Raw genomic sequence first — 27,048 nt, 5'->3', positions numbered from 1 at the left:
CATACCACTACAGAGGGGGGGGGGGGGGGTGGATCATACCACTACAGAGGGGGGGGAGTGGACCATACCACTACAGAGGGGGGGGGGGGGTGGATCATACCACTACAGAGGGGGGGGAGTGGATCATACCACTACAGAGGGGGGGGAGTGGACCATACCACTACAGAGGGGGGGGAGTGGACCATACCACTACAGAGGGGGGGGGAGTGGACCATACCACTACAGAGGGGGGGGAGTGGACCATACCACTACAGATGGGGGGGGGGGGGTGGGGTGGAGGATCATACCACTACAGGGTGTGGGGGGGGTGGATCATACCACTACAGAGGGCGGGGGGGTGGATCATACCACTACAAAGGCGGGGGGGGTGGATCCACTACAGGGTGTATGGGGGGGGGGGTGGATCATACCACTACAGTGGGGGGGGGGGGAGGATCATACCACTACAGAGGGGGGGGGGGGGGGGTGGAGGATCATACCACTACAGGGTGTGGGGGGGGGTGGATCATACCACTACAGAGGGCGGGGGGGTGGATCATACCACTACAGAGGGGGGGGAGTGGACCATACCACTACAGAGGGGGGGGGGGGGGTGGAGGATCATACCGCTACAGGGTGTGGGGGGGTGGATCATACCACTACAGAGGGCGGGGGGGTGGATCCACTACAGGGTGTATGGGGGGGGGGGGGTGGATCATACCACTACAGTCGGGGGGGGTGGATCATACCACTACAGTGGGGGGGGGGGGGGGATCATACCACTACAGAGGGGGGGGGGAGTGGACCATACCACTACAGAGGGGGGGTGGGGTGGAGGATCATACCACTACAGGGTGTGGGGGGGGTGGATCATACCACTACAGAGGGCGGGGGGGTGGATCATACCACTACAAAGGCGGGGGGGTGGATCCACTACAGGGTGTATGGGGGGGGGGGGGTGGATCATACCACTACGGGTGGGGGATCATACCACTACAGAGGGGGGGGAGTGGACCATACCACTACAGAGGGGGGGGGGGGATCATACCACTACAGGGTGTGGGGGGGGTGGATCATACCACTACAGAGAGGGGGGGTGGATCATACCACTACAGAGGGCGGGGGGTGGATCATACCACTACAAAGGCGGGGGGGGTGGATCCACTACAGGGTGTATGGGGGGGGGGGGGTGGATCATACCACTACAGGGTGTGGGGGGGTGGATCATACCACTACAGAGAGGGGGGGTGGATCATACCACTACAGAGGGGGGGGGGGGTGGATCATACCACTACAGAGGGGGGGGAGTGGACCATACCACTACAGAGGGGGGGGAGTGGACCATACCACTACAGAGGGGGGGGGAGTGGACCATACCACTACAGAGGGGGGGGAGTGGACCATACCACTACAGAGGGGGGGGGGGGGTGGAGGATCATACCACTACAGGGTGTGTGGGGGGTGGATCATACCACTACAGAGGGCGGGGGGGTGGATCATACCACTACAAAGGCGGGGGGGTGGATCCACTACAGGGTGTATGGGGGGGGGGGGGGGATCATACCACTACAGTGGGGGGGGGGGGGGGGGGGAGGATCATACCACTACAGAGGGGGGGGGGGGGGGGGGTGGAGGATCATACCACTACAGGGTGTGGGGGGGGTGGATCATACCACTACAGAGGGCGGGGGGGTGGATCATACCACTACAGAGGGGGGGGGGAGTGGACCATACCACTACAGAGGGGGGGGGGGTGGAGGATCATACCACTACAGAGGGCGGGGGGGTGGATCCACTACAGGGTGTATGGGGGGGGGGGGTGGATCATACCGCTACAAAGGCGGGGGGGTGGATCCACTACAGGGTGTATGGGGGGGATCATACCACTACAGTGGGGGGGGGGGGGATCATACCACTACAGAGGGGGGGGGAGTGGACCATACCACTACAGAGGGGGGGGTGGGGTGGAGGATCATACCACTACAGGGTGTGGGGGGGGTGGATCATACCACTACAGAGGGCGGGGGGGTGGATCATACCACTACAAAGGCGGGGGGGTGGATCCACTACAGGGTGTATGGGGGGGGGGGGGGTGGATCATACCACTACGGGTGGGGGATCATACCACTACAGAGGGGGGGGAGTGGACCATACCACTACAGAGGGGGGGGGGGGGGATCATACCACTACAGGGTGTGGGGGGGGTGGATCATACCACTACAGAGAGGGGGGGTGGATCATACCACTACAGAGGGCGGGGGGTGGATCATACCACTACAAAGGCGGGGGGGGTGGATCCACTACAGGGTGTATGGGGGGGGGGGGGTGGATCATACCACTACAGGGTGTGGGGGGGTGGATCATACCACTACAGAGAGGGGGGGTGGATCATACCACTACAGAGGGCGGGGGGGTGGATCATACCACTACAAAGGCGGGGGGGGGTGGATCCACTACAGGGTGTATGGGGGGGGGGGGGATCATACCACTACCACAAAAGCCAAAATCCATGTTTTTGTTTTGGATCATACCACTACAGGATGTGGGGGGGGGGGGGGGGGGTCATACCATTACAGAGGGGTGGATCATACCACTACAGAGGGGGGGGGGGGGGGGATCATACCACTACAGACGGGGGGGGGGGTGGATCATACCACTACAGGGTGTGGGGGGGGGGGGGGGGGGATCATACCACTACAGGGGGGGGGTGGATCATACCACTACAGAGAGGGGGGGTGGATCATACCACTACAGGGGGGGGTGGATCATACCACTACAGAGAGGGGGGGTGGATCATACCACTACAGAGGGGGGGGGGGGGGTATCATACCACTACAGAGGGGGGGGGGGTGTATCATACCACTACAAAGGAGGGGGGTGGATCATACCACTACAGGGGGGGGTGGACCATACCACTACCACAAAAGCCAAAATCCATGTTTTTGTTTTGGATCATACCACTACAGGGTGTGGGGGGGGGGGATCATACCAATCCCACAAAACCCAAAATCCATGTTTTTGTCACTCTAGTCCAGTGGTTCCCAAACTGTGGTGCGCGCACCCCTTGTGGTGCGTGAGCGCCCTCTAGGTGGTGCGTGACATGAAAAGGCTAATGGTGGTAAATTTTTTATTTTAATTTTTTTACAATAAAATTTCATAAAAATCTTTAGTCAAACCTTTAGTATTTTTTTTTTTTATCCACTTTTTCTCCCATTTTCTATATTTTCTCCCATCCCAATTTCGTATCATCCAATTCAACCCTCCCCTGTCACGAACGCTGTTTCTTGCCTCCCACAAGCCGGCTGCAATGTGGACTAAGTCATACATAGCACAAGTCCCCTCCGGTACTTGAGGTAACAGCAGTCGCATCTTTTCACCTGCGCAGCTCGATCTCTCAGTGGCGAGGAGTAACGCATGGGAGGCTCACGCTGCCCCCGACACTTCCTGATTCTACTGCGCAGGCGCACCAACCGACCTGTAGGAGTCGCTGTCCACAACACCCGATCCCCACCCATCAGTTTCCCACCCCCTAATACGGCCAATGTGTATTAGTATGAACGACCAGCTAAACTGAAAGCAATGTGGAGCGCTGGGCTCGAACAGGCAAGCCCAGCGTCTCCGTCATTCGTGGCGAGCGCCTTGCCCACTACGCCACGTAGCCGCCCGTCAAACCTTTAGTATTATGGATATTAAACATGCTGGCAGAGTACATGCATCCATGTTGTCGTGAACATTTTAATTAAATAAAGAAATACCCTATCCATAGTCGCCGTGGGAAGAGATAAAATAAAAAATAAAATAAAATAAATTCCCTACCTACTCATGGCCTTAACTGACAACCAACAGGAACCAAACAATATATATTTTTTATGCCTAATAAATATAACTAATATACATTATTTCAAATGGGGATTTTCACTGTGTAAATCAGGGGTCGGCAATTAGGTTTGGCCGCGGGCCAATTTTTCCCCAAGCCATTATATGGCGGGCCAGAACCAAAAACAATGGCTAATTTAATATAATGATAGTGAAAAATGTTTAACTGTCAAAATAAACGAGCTGCATAGGTGGCATAATAAACTGTAAATGACATATACATGCACTGAAATTTATACCTTTGTCTTTTTTCCATTGTATTATAAAGCGCCTCTCTCTATCGGTCTATTACGCGCAACCGTCTATCTGACGGCCACGGACCGGTTTAATGTTGAATGTTTAATGTTAAAACTATCTATTTATATGGAATTCGTTAAACTTATCCATTGTCTTACTTATTATTATACTTATTGAATCTCAAACCAGCCTCGTCTTGTTAAAATTTAATCATTTAATGAGACGGTCTGGTCTACGGAGGAGACTGGGGCTGACGCATCCAGATTGGGGAATCCCCCGCGATCGATTATTGACACTTCCGCTAAATATATTAATCTAGCTACTAACTGGGGAGACTGATCAATTACGGATAAAGGAATATAGTGGGACGATCGATTATGATAGTTAACCTTGTTAGACGAGGCTGCACTGGAAATGGAGCTAATGGACTTCCGAATGTCTCGTAATTCAAATACCTATACATTTCAGGAGCTTCTTCAAGCACTCTTTTTGTTTAAAGTTTAATTGCATTGTTTTTGCATTGTTTTTAATTGCATTACTGTTCACATGCATGTGTGGTGCCGTCAGTCATGAGTAAAGATAAAGCTTGAATGACTTTGAACTGGTGTTTTTATTTCATGGACTGTGTTTCCCATTTCAGCACCACGCGCTGTCCACCTCACATTGAGCAAGCCTATATATACGTACATTGCCCCTCACTGCCTATACCTGTTATTCACTCTCAACATGGATAAAACATAAAGTATGCATATAATAAAAATTATATGATGAAAATAAAATTATCTATGTATTCAATTTTATTCTAGTGGTTTCTCCACGTTGAGTTTTATTTTAGCTCTCATTCCCCCTTTTTCTTTTTTTTTTTTTTATCTTACATTGTTCTTTTCTATTTTTCTTCATTTTAAGGTGTTAGTGTTTGTCTACAATCTTTTCCTTTTTCTGATGTTTCCTACATAAGTTAGTAGAAGGTTCAAATGAATATATCAATGAAGGTATTCTTTTTTTTCATTTTTCATAATATTATTTTACTACATTAAGGGAAGGCGCAAGACCAAAAGCGACATTCGATTGAATTAGAATGAAAATGTTAGATCCTATGGCAATTAGCATAGGACGAGTAGGATTACAAAGCTCAGTTTGGGCAATCCGGTGGCCTAAGGGAGGGAGTCATACGCGGAGGATGTGTCTAAGGAACACAGGCCTGTACGACTCTCTGGGAGAGGGGGAAAACCCCAACACCACATTGCCTCATCTGCTCAAGTTGATTGAGAACTTTGGTGATTTATCGGGATTTAAGATAAATTGGCCGAAGTCGGCTTTCCTTCCACTTAACACCCCTGCAAAAAAAGATATAACCCTCCCAGGAGAGATACCTATGGTAAAACATTTTAGATGCTTGGGAGTGGAAATATTCCCCACCATAAGACAAACGGTGAAGCACAATTACACAAAAATCCAAAACAAAATCAAAGACGACCTTGATAGGTGGGCAAAACTTAAAAACTCAGTACAGGCACGGATATCAATAGTTAAGATGGATGTACTACCTAGAATCAACTTCTTCAGTTCAATGCTACCGTTACCCCCTCCAGAGGGTTACTGGAAAAGATTACACTCCTCCACATACAAATTTATTTGGAATAACAAACCACCACGTATAAAAAGATCCACCGCACAGAGAAATAAAGCAGACGGTGGCATGGCATTTCCAGATTTTTTCCACTATTTTAAGGCGTACACATTAAGACCATTGACAACATGGTTTGACCCCCAAGCATTAGTATCCTGGAGAAAATTAGAAGAAAACATAGTAGCCCCACATAGACTGAAGGACATAGCATACACTAAACTACCAATCAAGCACTGTGAACGGAAATTTGGCCCCATAATTACCCATGCGATCCGGATAGGGCGTGAAACACAAAAAAAATATCCTAACCCACAAAAATGGCACAATCATACTCCCTTATTCAATAACAATGCACTCTTAATTGAAAAACGACCTATAAGATTCCCTATATGGGAAGAGCAAGGCATACACTCATTAGGGAATGTTTTTAACAAACAGGGTTTTTGTAGTTATGGAGAAATATGCAAAAAATGTAATCTCACCATGTCCACATGGCTTTTTTACATACAGTTACGGCTATGTTTGAAGTCTCACAGTGTTCCATTAGACATACCAATTGAACACCACAGATACCACAAATTCTTCTATCAAAGAGAGACATCGAGAGGTTTTGTTTCAGATTTTTATCATCAATTACTAACGTCCTCGTATGAAACCCTCCAACTAGACTCTGTCTGGAGGAGGGATATACCAGACCTGGAAAGTGACTTTGATTGGCAAGGAGCCTGGGCAAATGTCCGACTTACATCAAGGAACCCGGACCATCAACAAATCAATCTTAACTATATTCACAGGACATACTTGACTCCTATAAGACTGAACAGAATGGGTCTTAAACAAGACTCCAAATGCTCCCAATGTACAAACGGGGACGAAGGGACATTTATGCACATGTATTGGGACTGCCCACCAGTTAAGACATTCTGGAAAGATGTGACCCAACAAATATCAAAACTCGTATCTTGGAATATACCTGTACACCCCTCTGTATTACTATTGAATGATGTTTTTGAGTTTGCAGTAAATCCACAGCTAAAGAGATTGGTTTTATCGGGTATCACAGTAGCTAAAAAGCTGATCGCATCACGCTGGTTTCAACCGGAAAAAATGTGCCGGAAAGTTTGGTTTCTTACATATCTCGATGTGATTTATCAAGAAATATCTACCTAAGACATTGGTATAAATGGTAATTTTGTTGGATATACACTGTATATTAATGCTTGTGTATCTTATCGTGTGTTGTCATGTTTGTTTATATGTGTGTTTAAAAAAATAAAATATAAAAAATTATGAAAATAAATATCATATTCTCAAAATAAACTGACGGGCCAGAAATTATTGCTGGCGGGCCAATTTCGGCCCACGGGCCGCCTATTGCCGACCCCTGGTGTAAATCATGAAATTCAAGAAACGTTTTAATAAAAATCGTACGTTTTAATAATAATAAACAATAATGTCTCGGGCGTGTCTGACACAGGTGTGCTTCATCTGTGCACGGAGACCAGCAACAATGTTTTTTTTACAGAAACCCATTGGGGGGTGCGTCAGCTAGGTCGGGAGGTGACAAATCACCATGAATATACCACTGCGCTGGCTTTAGTTAAATCACCATGAATATACCACTGCGCTGGCTTTAGTTAAATCACCATGAATATACCACTGCGCTGGCTTTAGTTAAATCACCATGAATATACCACTGCGCTGGCTTTAGAATGTTGTAAAAAGTTTCAACTGCCATTCATCAAACGGAAACTGTCAACATGACCTACTCCGCGGACAACGTTACGTTTGATTTAACGTACCCGTTAACTATAAATAGAAGGACGGGCCTACATCTAACTGTTAAATAAATAGAGGACGGGCCTACATCTAACGGTTAAATAAATAGAGGACGGGCCTACATCTAACGGTTAAATAAATAGAGGACGGGCCTACATCTAACGGTTAAATAAATAGAAGGACGGGCCTACATCTAACGGTTAAATAAATAGAAGGACGGGCCTACATCTAACGGTTAAATAAATAGAGGACGGGCCTACATCTAACGGTATTCATAAAAACAGCATTATTAGACATGCCGCTGGAGAAAAGCTGCAATGAATCCTTCAACACCACCAAGTCGAGGGCCTGGGCACTGAACTGGCCCAACTCCCGGAACTGTCCGAGGTGCTGATGACTTTTTCCGGCTTTCGCTTGCATTAGACTAACACGTCATTCGTTTGCGTAGCCAAGCTTCTTGGTAGCCTACTCCATTTGAAATTCCATAGCAACGAGACATCTTTAGGAACTATTATTTTTTTTTAGTTCACTGAAATCGATATAAAATACCCTAGAATTGTCTGTATTCATCCTATATTTTTCCCGACACAACCTGTTGTATAAAACCAATAATACACTCGGAAGCCAGTGGGATGTCATGAATATTGCCACGGCTGTGATGTGACTCGAGCTTCACTCTCGTGTCTGCGGGCGCATCATAGCCGTGGCAATATTCATGACATCCCACTGGCTTCCGAGTGTATTATTGCTTAAGTATCTAAAGTAAAAGTATACATTCCACATGACATTTGTGTATCCAAATGCTTGGGAGCGTGCAAACCTCCATCCACTGACATCTAAAGGTTCATGTTAAAGTGGTATGTGGTCTAGTTACGCTGCTCTGATTAAAGGTTATGTTAAAGTGGTCTGTGGTCCAGTTACGCTGCTCTGATTAAAGGTTATGTTAAAGTGGTATGTGGTCCAGTTATGCTGCTCTGATTAAAGGTTATGTTAAAGTGGTATGTGGTCCAGTTATGCTGCTCTGATTAAAGGTTCTGTTAAAGTGGTATGTGGTCCAGTTATGCTGCTCTGATTAAAGGTTATGTTAAAGTGGTATGTGGTCCAGTTATGCTGCTCTGATTAAAGGTTATGTTAAAGTGGTATGTGGTCCAGTTATGCTGCTCTGATTAAAGGTTATGTTAAAGTGGTATGTGGTCCAGTTATGCTGCTCTGATTAAAGGTCATGTTAAAGTGGTATGTGGTCCAGTTATGCTGCTCTGATTAAAGGTTATGTTAAAGTGGTATGTGGTCCAGTTATGCTGCTCTGATTAAAGGTCATGTTAAAGTGGTATGTGGTCCAGTTATGCTGCTCTGATTAAAGGTTATGTTAAAGTGGTATGTGGTCCAGTTATGCTGCTCTGATTAAAGGTCATGTTAAAGTGGTATGTGGTCCAGTTATGCTGCTCTGATTAAAGGTTCATGTTAAAGTGGTATGTGGTCCAGTTATGCTGCTCTGATTAAAGGTTATGTTAAAGTGGTATGTGGTCCAGTTATGCTGCTCTGATTACGTCCTCTTGAAGTTGTGACAGGCTTCAAATGTGAAAGTATATCATCTTCAAAGTAACTAGTATCCGATGGGTTCAGATAAATGTAGTGGAGTAAAAACTACAATATTTCCTTTGAAATGTAGTGGAGTAAAAGTATAAAGTTCCCTAAAGTGAATTATACTCACGTAAATTACAAGTAGCTCAAAATTGTACTTAGGTACAATACTCGAGTAAAAGTACTTAGTTACTTTCCACCACTGCCTGAACCATGATGTTTCTGCATCACACTGACTTGACTTCATGGACAACAGTGGCCAGAACCATAGAACCATAAGAACCATGGTATGGTATGGTTTATTCTTAATCCCAGAGGGGAAACATGGTTTGCCACCAGAGCGAATACAAATACACAAACAAGAAACAATTACATACAGTACAAGTTACATAACACGGTAAAAAGAAGAGAAGAAGAGAGCTTCTCAACACAGAGCGGTGTCCGTTAAATAATTTAACCGCAGCAGGAACAAAGGACCTTCTCAGTCGCTCAGTAGAGCATTGAGGCATCAAAAACCTATCAATAAATTAGCTTGTACAGAGGGTGGCCTTCAAAAGATAGAATGGCGGGCGGCTGGGTAGCGCAGAGACTCTGGGATCGAATCCGGCTGTCAGCAGTACCTCCGGCTTTGTCAGTCGTCCCTACTAACACAATTGGCAGTGTTAGCGGGTGGGAAGCCGGCGGGTATGTGTCCTGGTTGCGTGAATACTTTCGGCAGCCAACATGCCCTTCCGCGTTGCTCTGATTGGCCGAGCGCGCACATGCGCATGAGCCGCGACGCGCTCCTCAGCCAGGCAGGAATACTAAACTCCGCTTAATGCAATTTATATGCATGGAAGTATTGATTACGCCCAATCATTAAAAAAATATACCGTTAACTGGAATATGTTGTTTCTTTACACATATGTTGGATTATGTAATTGGTTTGTCATGACAAACCAATAAAAAATCGCGAATTAACCGGTGGCTACAACAACACACAGTAACTACATGCATGGTATGGTATGGTATTTATTTTAGACAACAAAACATATACAGATCATTACATCACATATTTGCTTTTGTCAAGGATAGGAACGAAAAGGCGCAATGACTTATTTACATCGTTGTCCTTGGATGTCAATTAGATTAGCCACACCGTTCATTGTAAACAATGATGCATGTAGTTACTGTGTGTTGTTGTAGCCACCGGTTAATTCGCGATTTTTTATTGGTTTGTCATGACAAACCAATTACATAATCCAACATATGTGTAAAGAAACAACATATTCCAGTTAACGGTATATATTTTTAATGATTCGTTACGGCGTAATCAATACTTCCATTTGTATAAATTGCGTTAAGGGGAGTTTAGTATTCCTGCCTGGCTGAGGAGCTTGTCGCGGCTCATGCGCATGCGCCCGCTCGGCCAATCAGAGCAACGCGGAAGGGCATGTTGGCTGCCGAAAGTATTCACGCGTCCTGGTCGTTGTAAACTGCGGTTCCTACTGGTCTGTCGGGGGGCCTGTTCAACAGGAAGGGGATCGGGGGGAAATAGCGTGAACCTCTGCACGCGTTATGTTCCCCCAGTGAGAGTCCTCGCTGTCAAGAAGCGGCTGGTTGACTCCACATGTATCGGAGGAGGCATGTGGTAGTTCTACACCCTCCCCAGGCCGACAGTGGGGCAATGCGCGCAATGACCAGGAAGGGAATTGGCATAACGACTCAATTGGGATGGGAGCAAAAAATACTGAAAAACGATAGAATGGTGTTCAATTTAGTTCTAGTTCGCTTGGCAATAATGATCTCCAAGGAATCAGGAGGAGGGAGGCCAATCACTGAGCCAGCCTTTTTAATGATTTTATTTATACGTTTTTTATCAGTAACAGTAACCATAGAACCTCGCCGGCTCTTCTGCTTGTTTAGCATCTCGGAAGATAATCTGCTCTTTCAAAACAACACTCTCCTCTCCACGCACTGAAACATGATTTACTCTGAAAGTAGGTCTATATGGTCCAATGTACAGTTTCTACGTCAAATGTATATACTCTCTTTTCTGGACTATTTTCGTATCACAAACAGTACTGTATTTGCAAATCTGGTATGTCATAAATGTTTAGATGTAGCAGTACTGTCTATCTGTATGTCATGTATGTCATATATGTTATGATGAATTGAAAATGGGGGACCCTGATGTAAACGAGACGAAAGTCTTTCTCTGGTCTGCATCCCCTTAACACATTGGCGACCACGGTTTGCAGTGTAATATGGTTCTGGACGACCATGGTTTGTCAACAAACCGATGTACTTTTTAACAGCTATATATATACTTTATAGTATTGCTATCTGTCCATTCTCATTGTCACTTGAGTGCATAAACGGTGCCTTCATAATGGCTTAAAGAAAATAAGAATCCATCGGTTGGTTGTCATTTTATAGCATCGTGAATATAAGCTTTATCGCAGTTTTCGTCTCGTCTTTTTTCTGGGAAGCTAGATATGAGGCTAAAGGCTAGTCACGTTATATCAAACGCCATTTCTGTTGTATATATACGAATGAAATAAAACAAACTGCGTAGCATCCGGACTATTACAGAGCATCTATGGATGAAATGGGGGCGGCGGGGGAGGCCGATTAGTATTATTGATTAGCAATATAGTGTGTGTTCAAGTAGCCATTTTCACTGATCGATCACTTGCGTGTTACAACAATATCCAATCCGGCTGTAATTTGGGTGAATAGTATCCTACCGTCAGCCCATGTGATCACCGGCAGCATTTCGTCATTAGTCATTGGCATCTGGTAGATCGATATGTCCATTGGCTGATCATAAATCCCATTATTCCAGGCTGAAATCTGCGTTCCGTAACGTGATCAAAGATGGAGGATGTTCGGCTGGGATCCAGGCTCATATGAAACGCCCCTAGACAATAAAAAAAATAATGTTCCCATTCTGCCTCAATGATACTGCAGTGGAGCGAAATCAAATATGCGGGTAGATCCTGCAAGTCGATCGGGGACGTTAATACCGTTATTAATATGGAATAAAACAATAACAACTTGCCACGAGTTAACTCGTTGGCTCTGGTCCTCAACGGGTGGAATCGAAACACGAGTTAACTCGTGGCTGGTCCTTAAAGTGTTAACAATTGTATGTTTTAGGGGGGGCAGGTGGCGCACGGAGATTACGTTCGTCACCAACACCGGGAGACACTAGGATTCGCCTGTTTGAATCCAGCTCCCGGCGTTGCTATCAGCTTGGCTGTCCTCTCACGCTGATACAATTGGCTGTATCAGGGGGTGGGAAGCTGAAGGGTGGGTCCTGGGCGTTGTGGACAGCGACCCCTACAGTTCGGTCGGGGCGCCTGCTCAGCGAGGGTTGGATCTGAGGAGAGATAGTGTGGCCTCCCTCACGCTACACTCTCCCCGGTGAGAACCTGCGCGGCCAGGTTGGCCTGCCCCAGGCTGCACATGCGTCGGAGGAAAGCATGTGACAGTCTCCGGTCTCCCGGACCAACAGTAGGGGAAAGTACGCAACAACCAGGAAGGGTGGGATGGGAGAAAAATCGGGAAAAAGGAGGGGAAGAAAGATAATAAAAAAATAAATAAAAATTGTATGTTTTGAGCTGTACTGTACTGTACCCATTCTGCAATCTGTTAATAAAGTTGTCAATCAATCAATGGCCTGAGAATAAACCATTCTGAGAGAAAATTTTATATTTTTCAGCTTTATGAATAAATAAACAAATTATAAAAAGATTTAGTTTTGCGAACCAGTAAATTACACATTTTGTGGGTGTGCGTTCAAAAAACAAAGTAACAACACTATACTTATTGTACTTATTTTATGCCTATTCTTATGTCTGCACTTTTTATGTTGCACTACTTTTATTGTCTTTTATACCTATTCTTATGTCTGCACTTTATGCATTGCTTTTATTCTGTCAACTGTATGCTAATGTTATGCCGATGTTTTCATGCTCTCCTCTCTCCTCCCCTCTCTCCTCTCCCCTATCTCCCATCCTCCTATCCTCTCTCCCCCTCTCCTCTCCCCCTCTCCTCTCCTCTCCCCCTCTCCTCTCCTCCCCTCTCTCCTCTCCCCTATCTCCCCTATCTCCCCTCCTCTCCCCCCTCTCTTCTCCTCTTCTCTGTGTGTTGTGACCAGGAGCTGACCTCCGGCTCCGACAGCGACATGAGCCTGTCCTCCATGATCTTCCTCAACCACAGCAGCGACTCCGACGACTCGGCCGGGGAGGGTGACCCCTGTCTGGGTCCGGGTCAGGGTCTGGGTCTGGGTCTGGACCAGTCCCTGGTTCTGCTGGACCACAGTGAGCTCCAGGCCGAGCCGGACCAACACCACAGCAGCAGCGGCAGCAGCAACCCCTGGAGGCTGTACTTTGGGAGCTCTTACGAGTCAGAGCTGGGGAACCCCCTGCCTTCAGGACTGGTGAGAGATCGGGCTATAATTGTGTGCTTATAGATGCATTTGACTGTTTTACTAGTTAGCCCTTCTTATTTTATGTTCTTTTTATTAGTTTTAGCCATTCACATTTCATGTTCTGTTTACTCTTTTACTAGTTTTAGTCCTACTTATTTTATGTAGCTGGAGTTAATATTCCACAATGGATATTTTAATCTATGCCTTTCATCAGTGGATGTGTGGGGATGTTTGCTAAACCTTATTTCTAGCCTCCTGTCCTGCAGGTGTCTCTCTAGTTCGCCTTGTGTTGCGTTTCTGCTGAACTACTACAGAAACGTACATTATACCAAATTATATCTTTTGACAATGATGGCAGCTAGAAGATACACACTAGACACACACTAGTAGATACACACTAGTAGACACACACTAGTAGATACACACTAGATACACACTAGTAGACACACACTAGTAGACACACACTAGTAGATACACACTAGTAGATACACACTAGTAGACACACACTAGTAGATACACACTAGTAGACACACACTAGTAGACACACACTAGTAGATACACACTAGTAGACACACACTAGACACACACTAGTAGATACACACTAGACACACTAGTAGATACACACTAGTAGATACACACTAGTAGACACACACTAGTAGATACACACTAGATACACACACACTAGTAGATACACACTAGACACACACTAGTAGATACACACTAGACACACACTAGTAGACACACACTAGTAGATACACACTAGATACACACTAGTAGATACACACTAGACACACACTAGTAGATACACACTAGTAGATACACACTAGTAGATACACACTAGATACACACTAGTAGATACACACTAAATACACACTAGTAGATACACACTAGATACACACTAGATACACACTAGTAGATACACACTAGTAGATACACACTAGATACACACTAGAAAAGAAAGAAAAAGAAAAGTGACATGTCGTTTGATGTTGTGACTCTCCCTCTCGTCTCCCTTCCCTCCTCCCTTCTCAGAACTCCCAGTGTGCCTCGGGGCCAGACTCCGTGACCCACGACCTCACGGGGGCGTCGGTGCGTGACCCCGGTGACCCCTGCCCCCCGGCCTACATGTCTTCCTTGCGCGGCGGCTACGAGGAGCTGGGCCCGGAGCAGCTAGAGCGCCTCCTGCTGGACGTCGGCGTCATCAAGAGCCACTACAGGAGGAACAACGTGAGTTGAGCCACTACAGTATTAATAACTGTATTCATCAATGAACAAGTCTGAGTCCTCGTCTGCACCTTCCGAGTCCCAATGCAGTCAATGCTCGAGTCATGAGTCCTGAAAATCAGTCCAGGACTCCAGGTTGGTGACTAGGACTGGGACCCCCCACTCATTCTGCACTAGGACTGGGACCCCCCACTCATTCTGCACTAGGGCTGGGACCCCCCACTCATTCTGCACTAGGACTGGGACCCCCCACTCATTCTGCACTAGGACTGGGACCCCCCACTCATTCTGCACTAGGGCTGGGACCCCCCACTCATTCTGCACTAGGGCTGGGACCCCCCACTCATTCTGCACTAGAGCTGGGACCCCCCACTCATTCTGCACTAGGGCTGGGACCCCCCACTCATTCTGCACTAGGGCTGGGACCCCCCACTCATTCTGCACTAGGGCTGGGACCCCCCACTCATTCTGCACTAGGGCTGGGACCCCCCACTCATTCTGCACTAGGACTGGGACCCCCCACTCATTCTGCACTAGGGATGGGACCCCCCACTCATTCTGCACTAGGGCTGGGACCCCCCACTCATTCTGCACTAGGGCTGGGAGCTGCCACTCATTCTGCACTAGGACTGGGACCCCCCACTCATTCTGCACTAGAGCTGGGACCCCCCACTCATTCTGCACCAGGGCTGGGACCCCCCACTCATTCTGCACTAGGGCTGGGACCCCCCACTCATTCTGCACTAGGGCTGGGACCCCCCACTCATTCTGCACTAGGGCTGGGACCCCCCACTCATTCTGCACTAGGGCTGGGACCCCCCACTCATTCTGCACTAGGACTGGGACCCCCCACTCATTCTGCACTAGGGCTGGGACCCCCCACTCATTCTGCACTAGGGCTGGGACCCCCCACTCATTCTGCACTAGGGCTGGGACCCCCCACTCATTCTGCACTAGGACTGGGACCCCCCACTCATTCTGCACTAGGACTGGGACCCCCCACTCATTCTGCACTAGGGCTGGGACCCCCCACTCATTCTGCACTAGGACTGGGACCCCCCACTCATTCTGCACTAGGGCTGGGACCCCCCACTCATTCTGCACTAGGGCTGGGACCCCCCACTCATTCTGCACTAGGGCTGGGACCCCCCACTCATTCTGCACTAGGGCTGGGACCCCCCACTCATTCTGCACTAGGACTGGGACCCCCCACTCATTCTGCACTAGGGCTGGGACCCCCCACTCATTCTGCACTAGGGCTGGGACCCCCCACTCATTCTGCACTAGGACTGGGACCCCCCACTCATTCTGCACTAGGACTGGGACCCCCCACTCATTCTGCACTAGGACTGGGACCCCCCACTCATTCTGCACTAGGGCTGGGACCCCCCACTCATTCTGCACTAGGGCTGGGACCCCCCACTCATTCTGCACTAGGGCTGGGACCCCCCACTCATTCTGCACTAGGGCTGGGACCCCCCACTCATTCTGCACTAGGGCTGGGACCCCCCACTCATTCTGCATTAGGACTGGGACCCCCCACTCATTCTGCACTAGGGCTGGGACCCCCCACTCATTCTGCACTAGGGCTGGGACCCCCCACTCATTCTGCACTAGGGCTGGGACCCCCCACTCATTCTGCACTAGGGCTGGGAGCCCCCACTCATTCTGCACTAGGGCTGGGACCCCCCACTCATTCTGCACTAGGGCTGGGACCCCCCACTCATTCTGCACTAGGGCTGGGACCCCCCACTCATTCTGCACTAGAGCTGGGACCCCCCACTCATTCTGCACTAGGGCTGGGACCCCCCACTCATTCTGCATTAGGGCTGGGACCCCCCACTCATTCTGCACTAGGGCTGGGACCCCCCACTCATTCTGCACTAGGACTGGGACCCCCCACTCATTCTGCACTAGGACTGGGACCCCCCACTCATTCTGCACTGGGGCTGGGACCCCCCACTCATTCTGCACTAGGGCTGGGACCCCCCACTCATTCTGCACTAGGGCTGGGACCCCCCACTCATTCTGCATTAGGGCTGGGACCCCCCCACTCATTCTGCACTAGGACTGGGACCCCCCACTCATTCTGCACTAGGGCTGGGACCCCCCACTCATTCTGCACTAGGGCTGGGACCCCCCACTCATTCTGCACTAGGGCTGGGACCCCCCACTCATTCTGCACTAGGGCTGGGACCCCCCACTCATTCTGCACTAGGGCTGGGACCCCCCACTCATTCTGCACTAGGACTGGGACCCCCCACTCATTCTGCACTAGGACTGGGACCCCCCACTCATTCTGCACTAGGACTGGGACCCCCCACTCATTCTGCACTAGGACTGGGACCCCCCACTCATTCTGCACTAGGGCTGGGACCCCCCCACTCATTCTGCACTAGGACTGGGACCCCCCACTCATTCTGCACTAGGACTGGGACCCCCCACTCATTCTGCACTAGGGCTGGGACCCCCCACTCATTCTGCACTAGGACTGGGACCCCCCACTCATTCTGCACTAGGGCTGGGACCCCCCACTCATTCTGCACTAGGGCTGGGACCCCCCACTCATTCTGCACTAGAGCTGGGACCCCCCACTCATTCTGCACTAGGGCTGGGACCCCCCACTCATTCTGCACTAGAGCTGGGACCCCCCACTCATTCTGCACTAGGGCTGGGAGCTGCCACTCATTTTGCACTAGGGCTGGGACCCCCCCACTCATTCTGCACTAGGGCTGGGACCCCCCACTCATTCTGCATTAGGACTGGGACCCCCCACTCATTCTGCACTAGAGCTGGGACCCCCCACTCATTCTGCACTAGGACTGGGACCCCCCACTCATTCTGCACTAGGGCTGGGACCCCCCACTCATTCTGCACTAGGGCTGGGACCCCCCACTCATTCTGCACTAGGACTGGGACCCCCCACTCATTCTGCACTAGGGCTGGGACCCCCCCACTCATTCTGCACTAGGGCTGGGACCCCCCACTCATTCTGCACTAGGGCTGGGACCCCCCACTCATTCTGCACTAGGGCTGGGACCCCCCACTCATTCTGCACTAGGGCTGGGACCCCCCACTCATTCTGCACTAGGGCTGGGACCCCCCACTCATTCTGCACTAGGACTGGGACCCCCCACTCATTCTGCACTAGGACTGGGACCCCCCACTCATTCTGCACTAGGGCTGGGACCCCCCACTCATTCTGCACTAGGGCTGGGACCCCCCACTCATTCTGCACTAGGGCTGGGACCCCCCACTCATTCTGCATTAGGACTGGGACCCCCCACTCATTCTGCACTAGGACTGGGACCCCCCACTCATTCTGCACTAGGGCTGGGACCCCCCACTCATTCTGCACTAGGACTGGGACCCCCCACTCATTCTGCACTAGAGCTGGGACCCCCCACTCATTCTGCACTAGAGCTGGGACCCCCCACTCATTCTGCACTGGGGCTGGGACCCCCCACTCATTCTGCACTAGGACTGGGACCCCCCACTCATTCTGCACTAGGACTGGGACCCCCCACTCATTCTGCACTAGGACTGGGACCCCCCACTCATTCTGCACTAGAGCTGGGACCCCCCACTCATTCTGCACTAGAGCTGGGACCCCCCACTCATTCTGCACTAGGACTGGGACCCCCCACTCATTCTGCACTAGGGCTGGGACCCCCCACTCATTCTGCACTAGGGCTGGGAGCTGCCACTCATTCTGCACTAGGACTGGGACCCCCCACTCATTCTGCACTAGAGCTGGGACCCCCCCACTCATTCTGCACTAGGGCTGGGACCCCCCACTCATTCTGCACTAGGACTGGGACCCCCCACTCATTCTGCACTAGAGCTGGGACCCCCCACTCATTCTGCACTAGGGCTGGGACCCCCCACTCATTCTGCACTAGGACTGGGACCCCCCACTCATTCTGCACTAGGGCTGGGACCCCCCACTCATTCTGCACTAGGGCTGGGACCCCCCACTCATTCTGCACTAGGGCTGGGACCCCCCACTCATTCTGCACTAGGGCTGGGACCCCCCACTCATTCTGCACTAGGGCTGGGACCCCCCCACTCATTCTGCACTAGGGCTGGGACCCCCCACTCATTCTGCACTAGGGCTGGGACCCCCCACTCATTCTGCACTAGGGCTGGGACCCCCCACTCATTCTGCACTAGGGCTGGGACCCCCCACTCATTCTGCACTAGGGCTGGGAGCTGCCACTCATTCTGCACTAGGACTGGGACCCCCCACTCATTCTGCACTAGGGCTGGGACCCCCCACTCATTCTGCACTAGGGCTGGGACCCCCCACTCATTCTGCACTAGGACTGGGACCCCCCACTCATTCTGCACTAGAGCTGGGACCCCCCACTCATTCTGCACTAGAGCTGGGACCCCCCACTCATTCTGCACTGGGGCTGGGACCCCCCACTCATTCTGCACTAGGACTGGGACCCCCCACTCATTCTGCACTAGGACTGGGACCCCCCACTCATTCTGCACTAGGACTGGGACCCCCCACTCATTCTGCACTAGAGCTGGGACCCCCCACTCATTCTGCACTAGAGCTGGGACCCCCCACTCATTCTGCACTAGGACTGGGACCCCCCACTCATTCTGCACTAGGGCTGGGACCCCCCACTCATTCTGCACTAGGGCTGGGAGCTGCCACTCATTCTGCACTAGGACTGGGACCCCCCACTCATTCTGCACTAGAGCTGGGACCCCCCCACTCATTCTGCACTAGGGCTGGGACCCCCCACTCATTCTGCACTAGGACTGGGACCCCCCACTCATTCTGCACTAGAGCTGGGACCCCCCACTCATTCTGCACTAGGGCTGGGACCCCCCACTCATTCTGCACTAGGACTGGGACCCCCCACTCATTCTGCACTAGGGCTGGGACCCCCCACTCATTCTGCACTAGGGCTGGGACCCCCCACTCATTCTGCACTAGGGCTGGGACCCCCCACTCATTCTGCACTAGGGCTGGGACCCCCCACTCATTCTGCACTAGGGCTGGGACCCCCCCACTCATTCTGCACTAGGGCTGGGACCCCCCACTCATTCTGCACTAGGGCTGGGACCCCCCACTCATTCTGCACTAGGGCTGGGACCCCCCACTCATTCTGCACTAGGGCTGGGAGCTGCCACTCATTCTGCACTAGGACTGGGACCCCCCACTCATTCTGCACTAGGGCTGGGACCCCCCACTCATTCTGCACTAGGGCTGGGACCCCCCACTCATTCTGCACTAGGGCTGGGACCCTCCACTCATTCTGCACTAGGACTGGGACCCCCCACTCATTCTGCACTAGGGCTGGGACCCCCCACTCATTCTGCACTAGGGCTGGGACCCCCCACTCATTCTGCACTAGGGCTGGGACCCCCCACTCATTCTGCACTAGGACTGGGACCCCCCACTCATTCTGCACTAGGGCTGGGACCCCCCACTCATTCTGCACTAGGGCTGGGACCCCCCACTCATTCTGCACTAGGACTGGGACCCCCCACTCATTCTGCACTAGAGCTGGGACCCCCCACTCATTCTGCACTAGAGCTGGGACCCCCCACTCATTCTGCACTGGGGCTGGGACCCCCCACTCATTCTGCACTAGGACTGGGACCCCCCACTCATTCTGCACTAGGACTGGGACCCCCCACTCATTCTGCACTAGGACTGGGACCCCCCACTCATTCTGCACTAGAGCTGGGACCCCCCACTCATTCTGCACTAGAGCTGGGACCCCCCACTCATTCTGCACTAGGACTGGGACCCCCCACTCATTCTGCACTAGGGCTGGGACCCCCCACTCATTCTGCACTAGGGCTGGGAGCTGCCACTCATTCTGCACTAGGACTGGGACCCCCCACTCATTCTGCACTAGAGCTGGGACCCCCCCACTCATTCTGCACTAGGGCTGGGACCCCCCACTCATTCTGCACTAGGACTGGGACCCCCCACTCATTCTGCACTAGAGCTGGGACCCCCCACTCATTCTGCACTAGGGCTGGGACCCCCCACTCATTCTGCACTAGGACTGGGACCCCCCACTCATTCTGCACTAGGGCTGGGACCCCCCACTCATTCTGCACTAGGGCTGGGACCCCCCACTCATTCTGCACTAGGGCTGGGACCCCCCACTCATTCTGCACTAGGGCTGGGACCCCCCACTCATTCTGCACTAGGGCTGGGACCCCCCCACTCATTCTGCACTAGGGCTGGGACCCCCCACTCATTCTGCACTAGGGCTGGGACCCCCCACTCATTCTGCACTAGGGCTGGGACCCCCCACTCATTCTGCACTAGGGCTGGGAGCTGCCACTCATTCTGCACTAGGACTGGGACCCCCCACTCATTCTGCACTAGGGCTGGGACCCCCCACTCATTCTGCACTAGGGCTGGGACCCCCCACTCATTCTGCACTAGGGCTGGGACCCTCCACTCATTCTGCACTAGGACTGGGACCCCCCACTCATTCTGCACTAGGGCTGGGACCCCCCACTCATTCTGCACTAGGGCTGGGACCCCCCACTCATTCTGCACTAGGGCTGGGACCCCCCACTCATTCTGCACTAGGGCTGGGACCCCCCACTCATTCTGCACTAGGGCTGGGACCCCCCACTCATTCTGCACTAGGGCTGGGACCCCCCACTCATTCTGCACTAGGACTGGGACCCCCCACTCATTCTGCACTAGGACTGGGACCCCCCACTCATTCTGCACTAGGGCTGGGACCCCCCACTCATTCTGCACTAGGGCTGGGACCCCCCACTCATTCTGCATTAGGGCTGGGACCCCCCACTCATTCTGCACTAGGGCTGGGACCCCCCCACTCATTCTGCATTAGGGCTGGGACCCCCCACTCATTCTGCACTAGGGCTGGGACCCCCCACTCATTCTGCATTAGGGCTGGGACCCCCCACTCATTCTGCACTAGGGCTGGGACCCCCCACTCATTCTGCACTAGAGCTGGGACCCCCCACTCATTCTGCATTAGGGCTGGGACCCCCCACTCATTCTGCACTAGGACTGGGACCCCCCACTCATTCTGCACTAGGGCTGGGAGCTGCCACTCATTCTGCACTAGAGCTGGGACCCCCCACTCATTCTGCATTAGGGCTGGGAGCTGCCACTCATTCTCCCCAAGCCATTTCACTCCAATTCACAAGATCCTGATTCCATTTGATTTCCGATCGATTCAGTTATAGGGATATTTCAGTCACAATAAAAAATGTGCATGGATATGAAAGATTCTCAGAGAACTAATGCTGTAAATTGTACAAGGAACCCTCTAACCTGGTGCATTATTACAAATATGAACGTTTATATTAAGAATTGACCGCAAAGCAGTTACATGAATGTACTTTTTTATTTAACATGACCAACGCACTACAGCAGTCAAAACACAATATAGCATAATATATTAAATCTTTTTTAGAATTTTATGAATCGTAATCAGATTATTCAATTGAAGATCGATTCAAATTGGAAGAATCTATTTTAACCCAGCCCAATTCAACACAAGAGAATGAATGATGATGGTGATGATGACGATGTGGTTCGATCATGTTCAGTTCAGTTCAGTTCATTTTTATTTTCGGATATTGGACACGTAACAATGGTCATTCCATAAATTGCCAAAGTTTTACCAGCTGCTATTGCAGCATTGTCCAATTGTCTGAAAAGGGCTAGGGAGAAGCACTAGGCTTGTCGGGCCCTACCCCTGAAGACTTACGTTTTATTTATTTTTTCATTTACATACATGCATTACTATACACATATATACCTGCACATGTCTACATACATACACACCTACCCATATTCATACATGTATGACTACATGATGTTTATAGCATTGCTCTGCATATATACATATACATACATATCCATACACGCATACATGGCAAAGGGCACCCCATAGTTGGTATACACAGCTTATTATTTAGAATATGATACAGTATTTATGGGATACATATGATGATTTATACATTAGTTTATGTGATATAGTGTTGGATTTTATGTGTGTATGTCTGTGTATAACGTGTCTGTGTGCGTGCCTGCATGCGTGTTGCTTATTGACAGCGGAAGAGTGCAAAAATGCTTCCGCGTTCGTCACCGCACGCCAGTACGGTAATGCGCCTTTCCTTTCGCTCCGCTCAGACAAATGCATATGTACATAGCAACACAAATGCAGCATTTCCGCGTACATTGCAACGAATCACTTGGAGTTTGAAAGTGATATCAGAAGAAACTACTCAACCTCGGCTGTCTTTAACTATGAGTGAACACAACGCATTGTAACGTTAACGCAGCTGTCAACTGTACTTTACTATGGAATATACATGTATATTATCGCGACGCGTCGTCACAGACTAAACAGTGTTGTGAACACAACACATTGTAACGTTAACGCAGCTGTCAACTGTACTTTACTATGGAATATACATGTATTGTTAGAAAATGTTTTGGATCTAAATCACTTGGAGTTTGAAAGTGATATCAGAAGAAACTACTCAACCTCGGCTGTCTTTAACTATGAATGAACACAACACTCTAACTTACCATGTTTAGATAATGAAGTACTCAACCTCTACTGTATTTAACTACTGTATGAGTGAACACAACACTCTAACTTACCATCTTTAGATAATAAAGTACTCAACCTCTACTGTATTTAACTATGAGTGAACACAACACTCTAACTTACCATGTTTAGATAATGAAGTACTCAACCTCTACTGTATTTAACTATGAGTGAACACAACACTCTAACTTACCATGTTTAGATAATAAAGTACTCAACCTCTACTTGTCTACTGATGTTAGCTCAGTAGTGCTCAATCAATCAATCAATCAATCAATCAATCATGTACCTCGGCGCAGCTGAATAACAGTAGGAGTGATCGCCTGCTGCGTCCATCACGTGTGCGTGATTAATATGAACCAAAGCATATGTGATTAATATGAACCAAAGCGTGATTATGAACCAAAGCGTGTTAATATGTGTCGAACCAAGCGGGGATCTCATGTGCGTGCGAGCGCGGCGCGAGCACCTCGCGAGCACGCCGGTGCACCTGGGCGAAGGAAAAGGAAAGGCGCATTACCGTACTGGCGTGCGGTGACGAATGCGGAAGCATTTTTGCACTCTTCCGCTGTCAATAAGCAACACGCTGCCTGCACGGGTGCGTTTGTTTCATTCGTGTGCTCGTGCAGGAGGAGAGCGTCCACGTCCACTCCGGGTCCAGCCGGCCGGGCCTGCTGCTGTGTCAGGCCCACATGACCTCCGCCCTGGCCGTCACCAGCCCCTCCCTCAGCCAGGCAGACTGGAGGAGATACGCCAGCCTGTGAGTCGAATCAAACACACCCCGTCAGCACGACTAGAATCACAACACGACCTGTCAGCACGACTAGAGACACAACACGACCTGTCAGCACGACTAGAGACACAACACGACCTGTCAGCACGACTAGAATCACAACACGACCTGTCAGCACGACTAGAGACACGACACGACCTGTCAGCACGACTAGAGACACGACACGACCTGTCAGCACGACTAGAGACACGACACGACCTGTCAGCACGACTAGAATCACGACACGACCTGTCAGCACGACTAGAGACACGACACGACCTGTCAGCACGACTAGAGACACGACACGACCTGTCAGCACGACTAGAATCACAACACGACCTGTCAGCACGACTAGAGACACGACACGACCTGTCAGCACGACTAGAGACACGACACGACCTGTCAGCACGACTAGAGACACGACACGACCTGTCAGCACGACTAGAGACACGACACGACCTGTCAGCACGACTAGAATCACGACACGACCTGTCAGCACGACTAGAGACACGACACGACCTGTCAGCACGACTAGAGACACGACACGACCTGTCAGCACGACTAGAATCACAACACGACCTGTCAGCACGACTAGAGACACGACACGACCTGTCAGCACGACTAGAGACACGACACGACCTGTCAGCACGACTAGAATCACAACACGACCTGTCAGCACGACTAGAGACACAACACGACCTGTCAGCACGACTAGAGACACAACACGACCTGTCAGCACGACTAGAGACACAACACGACCTGTCAGCACGACTAGAGACACAACACGACCTGTCAGCACGACTAGAGACACAACACGACCTGTCAGCACGACTAGAGACACAACACGACCTGTCAGCACGACTAGAGACACAACACAACCTGTCAGCACGACTAGAATCACAACACGACCTGTCAGCACGACTAGAGACACGACACGACCTGTCAGCACGACTAGAGACACGACACGACCTGTCAGCACGACTAGAGACACGACACGACCTGTCAGCACGACTAGAGACACGACACGACCTGTCAGCACGACTAGAATCACGACACGACCTGTCAGCACGACTAGAGACACGACACGACCTGTCAGCACGACTAGAGACACGACACGACCTGTCAGCACGACTAGAATCACAACACGACCTGTCAGCACGACTAGAGACACGACACGACCTGTCAGCACGACTAGAGACACGACACGACCTGTCAGCACGACTAGAATCACAACACGACCTGTCAGACACAACACGACCTGTCAGCACGACTAGAGACACAACACGACCTGTCAGCACGACTAGAGACGCAACACGACCTGTCAGCACGACTAGAGTCTAGGGCTGTCCCCGACTAAGGATTTGGATAGTCGACTTTGATTGGCCGAAATTAGCCGATAGTCGACTATTAGTCGACTATGAAAAAAAAAAAAAAAGAAAAAAAAAGTATAACTTTTTTTTATTTTATTTATTTATTTTGTATCATTCCATTTGGGCTGTGGGGGTGCTTAATGTCTGAAGGAGTCGACTGAAGGCTTCTTGTCCTCTGCAAAAGCATGCAATTGGTCCACTGATGGATACATCTTGATATTTGTCTAGTCTAGTGTGTTCATTAGATGGGTGAAATCCTCTTTCAGTGCCTCTGTGCCTGTTTTCGTAGGCAGTTAGCCTCTGGTATGCGTGCCATTAGCGCTAGCCACGCTTCTAGGCCTCTTTTCTTTTGAAAAGAATGATAAAAGATTATAATAAATGTTTTCTTTTATTTTTTACATTCGACTAAGAGGTTGGCAGTCGACTACGGCTCCTTTCAATCGATTAGTCGACTATTCTACTAATAGGGGTCAGCCTAGTCACAACACGACCTGTCAACACGACTAGAGACACGACACGACCTGTCAGCACGACTAGAGACACGACACGACCTGTCAGCACGACTAGAGACACGACACGACCTGTCAGCACGACTAGAGACACAACACGACCTGTCAGCACGACTAGAGACACAACACGACCTGTCAGCACGACTAGAGACACAACACGACCTGTCAGCACGACTAGAGACACGACACGACCTGTCAGCACGACTAGAGACACGACACGACCTGTCAGCACGACTAGTCAAGAATCACTTCATCAAAATTACACTGGACTGCATGTTAATGGAAGTGTTCAAAGTGAACTTCCAATAGATGTTTCAATAGAAATATTTGATCAAACATTTCAAAATGTATAAAACAAAATCTCTCTTTCTCCCTCTCCCTCTCCCTCTCCCTCTCCCTCTCTCTCTCTCTCTCCCTCTCCCTCTCTCTCTCTCCTTCTCCCTCTCTCTCTCTCCCCTCTCTCCTCTCTCTCTCCCTCTCTCTTTCCCTCTCCCTCTCTCTCTCTCCTTCTCACTCTCTCTCCCCTCTCTCCCCTCTCTCTCCCTCTCTCTCTCCCCCTCTCTCTCTCTCTCCAGATATGAAGCCTTCGGTGGGCCCGGGGAGGGCAGATTACAGAATCCTGTCACATTCCAACATGGCCAACGCGTGACGCTTGCGTGATCAAGCGCATGTCTCTTTCATACGAGTCTTTTATATTCGTTTAATGGTTGGTTTATTTGTAACACCGTTATCAATAATTTATTAATTTGTAATCAATTGCACGCCCCATGGGGTCTATGTAAATGAGATTGGGTTTGATATGAATAATTGTTTCATATTGACTTGAATATTGAATTGAATATGAATGTGTCTGTATAGAAAACTTGCTATAATAAATAACATCTTTAGTTAAAGATTCCTCAACCCGTATCTATTTATTAAATAATCATGCATTCATATACTTGAAAAAGGTTCATCTTAGTTCTAACTTAAAGATAAGATAAGATGATCCTTTATTAATCCCCTTGGGGAAATTCAAATCAGCATGGGGGGGGGGATACAGAGCTTCACAGTCCGATAAGATACAACTATAAGATACAATATAAAAAG

At 50.0% G+C, this 27,048-nt stretch overlaps 1 protein-coding gene across 1 annotated transcript in view; it reads left to right on the top strand.

Annotated features, from left to right (window-relative positions):
• The window catches only part of pex1 (peroxisomal biogenesis factor 1), a 113,776-nt gene extending 86,931 nt beyond the window's left edge, over positions 1 to 26,845 (top strand). The window contains exons 29-32 of the mRNA XM_084312037.1: positions 13,227 to 13,508; positions 14,532 to 14,726; positions 23,938 to 24,068; positions 26,535 to 26,845. Of these exons, the coding sequence (XP_084168163.1) occupies positions 13,227 to 13,508; positions 14,532 to 14,726; positions 23,938 to 24,068; positions 26,535 to 26,619 (693 nt within the window). The 3' untranslated portion in view covers positions 26,620 to 26,845. The remainder of the gene's footprint in view (positions 1 to 13,226; positions 13,509 to 14,531; positions 14,727 to 23,937; positions 24,069 to 26,534) is intronic.
• The last annotated feature ends 203 nt before the right edge of the window (positions 26,846 to 27,048 follow it).

Source organism: Notolepis coatsorum (assembly GCF_963971535.1).
Source record: "Notolepis coatsorum genome assembly, chromosome: 4".
NCBI lineage: Eukaryota > Metazoa > Chordata > Actinopteri > Aulopiformes > Paralepididae > Notolepis > Notolepis coatsorum.
This window is presented reverse-complemented; position numbering and strand designations above follow the sequence as displayed.